At 29.1% G+C, this 7,044-nt stretch overlaps 1 protein-coding gene across 1 annotated transcript; it reads left to right on the top strand.

Annotated features, from left to right (window-relative positions):
- The first annotated feature begins 1,572 nt into the window (after positions 1 to 1,572).
- Positions 1,573 to 3,069, top strand: LOC127257679 (thymidine kinase a-like). The gene is made up of 4 exons (XM_051284143.1): positions 1,573 to 1,823; positions 1,912 to 2,056; positions 2,459 to 2,580; positions 2,649 to 3,069. The coding sequence occupies exons 1-4, from the start codon at positions 1,672 to 1,674 to the stop codon at positions 2,896 to 2,898; spliced, it is 669 nt and encodes a 222-aa protein (XP_051140100.1). The 5' UTR covers positions 1,573 to 1,671; the 3' UTR covers positions 2,899 to 3,069.
- Positions 3,070 to 7,044: the final 3,975 nt, after the last annotated feature.

The following is a 7,044-nucleotide window of genomic DNA, read 5'->3' as shown; positions in this document are numbered from 1 at the left end:
TTTTAAAAAATTATAAAAATTAAATAGTACAAAAAATTTTAAAATTAAAAAAATATATATACTGCAACGTCATTTCTCTCCATTTCTGGAGAGAAATGAAAACAGAGAAATGGAAATGATTTATTTTTTCTCTTGACTCAAACAAACAAGAGAAATGATACCATTTCCATTTCTCTGGCCTCATTTCTCTGTACCAAACACAACCCTAGTGTCATCGCTACTTTTTTTTTTTTTACCATTAAATACTTTTGGACTTTATTTAATTTTGGTGGATAACAAATATATATAATGAATTTAAGTAATTTATAGGTATTATTAGGCGCAAATGGCTATGTTAATAAGAATAAGATAATTCTTTTTATCTAAATTTCTCCGACAAAAAATTGACATATTGCAACGAAAAAAAAGGTCATGATATATAAATAAGAATTATTTATTTATTGTAAAATATTTATTTATATTAATTAATAATTTAATATTAATATAATTTGTATTGATATTTATGTACTTGATATATTTTTAAAAATAAAAAATTAACATGAAATAAATAATTAATTATATAAATTATTAATAAATACTTTTACATATTTTATATTTAAATTTATTCTTAATCATATTCATATAAAACAATAAAAACGTAATATAATGTTAAATTATATATAAGCACATTCTATCCAACATAATTAGAAGAGAGATAAAAAAATATTTTTATTAAAGTTCAAAAAATTGAGAATAGGTTTTTATATTTTTTAATGCATTTTTTTTATTTTTTATTTTTTATGTTATGTATAAAAATATGGATAACATTAAAACTTGTAGCATTTTGTAGTAAATTATTTATTTTTATGAATTTATAAAATATTATATTTATATTTTATAATAATATTAATAAAAAATTATGCTAATAAAAAATAATTTTGGCAAACACATATTTTATCTAAAATTATCTTCCTTTAATAGTATTTCCATCGGAGAACACATAACTTATTTGCTCCTATACATTTATTTAGAATATATATTTAAATATTTTTAACTTTATTTATATAATATAAATATTATTTTATACATAATAAAATTTTATACGATACAAATAAATAAAAAATGCATTTATTCATTTATAATTAATTTAGACCAATTTTATAAAAACTAAAGAATTTTATATATAAATAATTATTTATTAAAAATAAAAATAAAAATAAAATATTTTTGAATGAATTCCATAAGTAAAAATATTAAGAATTTAATTTAATTAATTTATATTTATTAAATATTTAAAATTAATAAATTTATTTAAAGGAAACATGGACATGACGAAATAAAAATAAATATAAATTATTTATTTTGAAACAAAAATAGTACTATATTTTTATTTAAATAAATAAAGTATTCTAACTATGTATATATTTTTAAATAAAAAATTCAAATTAAAATAAGTCGACCGACTAAATAATCATATGTAATTTAGTGGCGGGAAAATAGTTAGGCCAATTTTAATTTCTAAGATTCCCTCCCATTATTTTTGCGTTCGAATTTTCATTGTAAAACAATACTCGATTTCTAATCACCACTCCTCCCACTATAGTGTTTGTTGCCTATAAATTTCTTCGTGGCGATCGGTTTCAATTGCAATTTCAATAAATTTCCCCCAGCAACCGCTTCAAGTTCGCCGTGATGATGCCTCCCCAGTTTTCCCCAGCTGTGGATCTCGCTGTGCAGATCGCGAATTGCCGCCAGGGGGAGGTTCACGTCATCATCGGACCAATGTTCGCCGGAAAGTCCACCGCCCTACTCCGCCGCGTGATGGCGGAGGCCGACTCTGGCAGGTATTGCTTTTAATTTTGGTGTTGTTGAGTAATTTAGAAGCAGGGGATGGTTTTAGATCTGATTAGGGCAAATTGCATTGAATTGCAGGAGTGTGGCGATGATTAAGTCGATCAAGGATACTCGATACGCTGTCGATGCCGTGGTTACGCACGATGGGGCGAATTTCCCTTGTTGGGCGTTGTCAGATCTGTTGTCTTTTAAGCACAAAATTGGGGCTGATGCTTATGCTAGAGTAAGTCCTTTAAATCACACTCTTTCTTTCAATTTGATCTAATTTTGACCTAAACCTGTGCCTGATTAATTTTGATTTCTGGTTTGATTGTTGTTCGCAACTTTACGTTATGTAGGTAATTCGAACTTCATTAGATTCGAACAGTATTCTCTTTTATTCTGAAGTAATAAGAACCCTAATTAATGAATGTCAGTTAACATTGTTGGGATGAAAAGCTAATAATTATTTACTCATATTTGATGAATTGCAAATTACCGAAAACTTGTTGAAAATTGCTGAAACAACTCAATTAATGGTAGCGATAGTAGTTGCGGCAGGGCATGGTAAGTTGGTTGTTGCTTTCTGAAGTGAAAGCCCTGTTTGTATTTGATTGGATTTGTGGATGTATTTGGTTTGGTGCAGCTGGATTTGATTGGCATTGACGAAGCTCAATTCTTTGGCGATCTATACGACTTTTGCTATGAAGCAGCTGATCTTGAAGGCAAGATCGTACTAGTTGCCGGCCTCGATGGTGATTATTTAAGGTAATTCATTATTGTACAAAGGCGCGGTTTTTGTTTTTGTTTTTGTTTAATTTGATTGTTGCTTGCAGAAGGAGCTTCGGTTCGGTGTTAGACATCATCCCCCTGGCTGACACCGTAACAAAATTAACAGCTCGGTGTGAGGTTTGTGGGAAGCGCGCTTTCTTCACCCTGAGGAAGATTGGCGCCACGCAAACTGAGCTCATAGGCGGCGCAGATGTTTACATGCCTGTTTGCCGCCAACACTACTTTAACACCACCGCCGCCACCACCACCACCATTGAACAAGAAGAACAAGGGTCGACAAGTGCTCAGAAATGAAATGCTCATTGCTCGCCTATCATCATTTTATTCTCTCCACGCCCAGGATCCTTTGCTATTTTTATTTTTATCTTTCTTTTCTTGTGCGTTCACTTATGTCATTTGTATAGTATAGGATTATTGTTGGCACCATAATCTACTAATTGCATTTTTAGTTATTGTGTTTCAAAATTCTACCTTTTTTCTTCTTGAAATTATGTTATTATTATTATTATTATTATTATGATTATTATTAATTTTTGTCTGTCAAATTTATACTAAAAGCAATCAGTAAGTAGTCAAACAATGCAATGTTAATTGTATACCAGTCATTCTAATCACTAATTTGGACCAATTATTATATCACTTGGATTGGAATGAAAGTATTACAAAATAAATTATTAAAGAACAGAGAATAAAATTATTTACTATACATGAAATATGGAAAAATTGCAACTTGTCTTTATATTTGATCTCTTTTTTAATTTGTCCTTATAAATAAAATTTTATAAAAATGTCTATTTTTTACTAGTAGTATGGAATTTAATTTAGATGTCAATTTGATAAATAATTAACAAACGTTGTTGACGGAATAATCAGGCACATGAATAGTTGATAACACGCAGCTGCTTCGCCCCAGCACCATTCTACTCTACACTTAGACCCAAATCCCCCTTCCCATTTTTTGCAAATCGATTCCTCTCCCCTATTCTTCAATCGCGAAGCCCTAGCTCCGATCGACCATCGCTATTTTTAATCGAGTTGGATTGAAGGCGGAGATCGGAGTCCGTTCTTCTATTTCTGGTAGGATATCAGCGAAAATGAGCTCAACATTTTCATCCCGAACTAATTTCTAAAGAAATTTGCGGATTTCAATAGTTCCCAGTCAATGGCATAGATAAAAAGAGGCCGATGACACAAATAAAAGGAACGGTATGGCTCGGAGCGCAGTAATGACCGAAGTATGCATCAAAATAATAAAAAAAGAATTTGGCGCAGATTACTGTGCTTTATTATTTTTTATATAAAAAAATTATCATTATTTCATATCAAGACCCTTGTATAAGCTTGATTTGTTTAGAAATAAAAAAAATTAAAGCACCAAAAGCGGCACCTATCATTTAAAAAACAAAATTTTAGGCACCACTATTGGTGCCTATCATTTAAAAAAATTATTATTATTTTATTTTTTATAAATACATATACATATTCTTTATTTATATTTATTTTTTATATTCATCTATTCCTACAAACTATTTTGATTTGATGACAGCCCTAATCTAAAATTATTTTAAAAAAATAAAAGGACAGGCGTGGACAACCGTACACCAATTATAAAATTAATTATTAAAATAGAAATGAACTACAAATTATTATTTTTAAATAAAAATAGAGGTGTGATTGTTCGCGCGTCTACTATAAATTATTATTTTTTTTAAAAAAAAAGTGCAGTTGTTCTCGCCTCTTCTGTAAATTATTATTATTTTTTTTAAAAAAAAACGCCTCTTCTATAATTTATTTTTTTTAATAAAAAAGGAGACACGATTGTTTGTGCCTACGGAGAATTGGAATAAAATCCCCTGCCTAATATTGATTTGGGATTCAGTCCCTAATTTTAATTTCTTTGTCTACACTCCCTTCTTTTTCATTCTCATCCCCTCTTCCTCGATTTTTCTCTTTCTCTCATTCTTTGGTTGTTTTTCTTCGTGCAAATTTCTCCTGAAACCATTGAGCCTTCTCCAGTGAAGCCGGAAGCAGCCTCTCGTCCGATTACCCAGTTTCCAGCAGTGCGAAAGATTCATTTCCGTTTCTCTTCTTCCATCGTCCGGCGGATTTTTCACTCCCTTTTCTCACTGTTTGGCCGTTTCTCTGTCCAGTCGAATCGGTTCTCTGTCGTCGGCGGTCACACAGATCGATCAGAGAAATTCCAAGGGTTGTCACCGGCGATCTCGAAATCGACATCTGGCGGTTCAATAGGAGGAATTCCAAGGTTAGTATTTGTATCAATCGTGTTTGGATTAGTAAGAAAATTGCTAGTTTGGGAAAAATATTGTTGCGTGTTAAACTAGTAGGAATTTATAAATTAAGTATGAGTTTTGTAAAGTGGGTAATTTTGGGGTGATTTTGATAATGATTTTTTTTGTTATCGGATGTTTTTGTTCCTATTCTGCGAAAGAGGTCGTAATTGTTATTTTGTAAATTGGGTAATTTGTTGCTATTGGGGATTACTACAATACTAGAATTCGATAAGAATATATGATTTTAGATAGTTTATTTTGTTTTGGATTCATACTATGTGTATATTAGTGAAATAAATATTTGAATGATACACTTTATGTGTTCGATAAAATGTCTCAGAAAAAAGTTTGTTCTAACGCCAAGGAATTTCATAAATTATTGTCGAGAGTGTTAGGTTGTCATTTCTCTTTTAAAAAATATATGCTATTTGAGGATTCCAACCAACCGTTATACACCCAATGCCATAATATTTATTGATTATAATGTTCGATTGATTGTGAGTTTTTTTTTTATTTTGTTTTGATTGTTTAAACTAGGTCATGTTCTTTGTGTGTGAGATATAATTTGTTTTATATAGGTTTTTAGTAGATAGAATTTGTAAGACTGAAAGTACTTTTGGAGCTCTTAAGTTGATTAGTGTAATACTATAAAATAAAGATGTGTCAATTTTATGATATGCCTATGAACCATACCTTTCCAAATATTTTCACCTACAATTTGATTTTTGGATTATGTGAGTTGATATTTAGAATTCTTATACGCATTAGAGTATAATGATATATCTCTTTATAGTAATTACTATAATATTGTGATGATTGAATTGTACATATAGAATAATTTTGATGGTTTGTGCTATGTTTAAAAATTTTTATTATAAGAGTTTGAAATAAGATATTGTATCATATTGATACAAAGATATGACAACTATGAATTGTTCAAGAAACTGAAACTTTTCATTCAAAAATAGAGTAAGACAAATTTATTCCAAATTTTATCATCTATAATATTATTATTTGTCGTGGCAAGTATCTTGAAAAGGTTTCATAGTTTCTAGTAATTTCCAATGAATCTTATCTCTATTCTCAAAAATTATTTTACCTTAATCTTGCTTAACTCTCCATATTTTGGGTTGCAGGGCGGATTAGTTGAAGCTGGATCGATATGTTGATTTGTACTATTTGTAAAATCGAATGGAAAAAAATCATTTTCATTTGCTGCATTGAGGTTCCTTGATCCCAACAAGAGTTTGGTTGTAGGTGATTATACAACAACAAGAGTCTGGTTGTATAATTATAATTGTAACTTAGATGTACTATAATATATGAATACAAACAAGGTATACGACAATCATGTTTTATGTATAATAATTTGATGACACAAGTTTCTGGAAATTTAATTGAGGCACAAATTATTTGGGGGGTATGTAGTTGATATGTCAAAGCACGTTGGTGTGATAGCTATTACCACATTAACAATTTCAACATAGTCTTGGTAATTAATTATCAAAATAGGAGAAAGTAATTGTCATATTGTTTGCGTCCCTTAGAGACCCATATGCAGATGATTATAAACTCTTATTTTATTTCGTAATCTATCACCGGTATTTTTGGTCATTGTGTAAATCCTCACAAACATTCATTGAAAGTATGTAGGTACCTAAAAGTACAATTCAGGTACATATGTTGGGAAAAAATAGTACATTAAAATAAAGATGGGGTACATCGGAGGAATGATGAAGTACTTGGTTGTTCAATTGAATTATCGTTTTATAAAATACTATTAAATAGTTTTTATTTGAATATGTGAATATCTGATAAGTCTTATTGCAAGACCATTAAATATGTAACGATATTTGTATTAAAAAGTTACTTTAAATTTTTATAATTAATTTAAAATCTTAAATATTAAAAAGTTACTTTAAAATTATTTAATTAATTTAAATATTAAAATTATAAATTTTCTAACACATTAGATTTATTAAATATTCAAACCGAACCATCAAACTCCTGAAGCGAATATAATTTTCAGTTAATCGAGCAAATTCAATTCCATATGGAAAGAATTAGAATCTCAGTTCTCAAACAAAATTATCGAGATAACATTAGTTTTAGAAATGTATATATATATATATACATTAAAAATATATTA

The sequence above is a fragment of the Andrographis paniculata genome, unplaced genomic scaffold, assembly GCF_009805555.1.
Source record: "Andrographis paniculata isolate CXL003 unplaced genomic scaffold, ASM980555v1 Contig58END, whole genome shotgun sequence".
Lineage (NCBI taxonomy): Eukaryota > Viridiplantae > Streptophyta > Magnoliopsida > Lamiales > Acanthaceae > Andrographis > Andrographis paniculata.
Note: the sequence above shows the minus strand (reverse complement) of the source record. Positions and strands in the feature narration are given on the sequence as shown.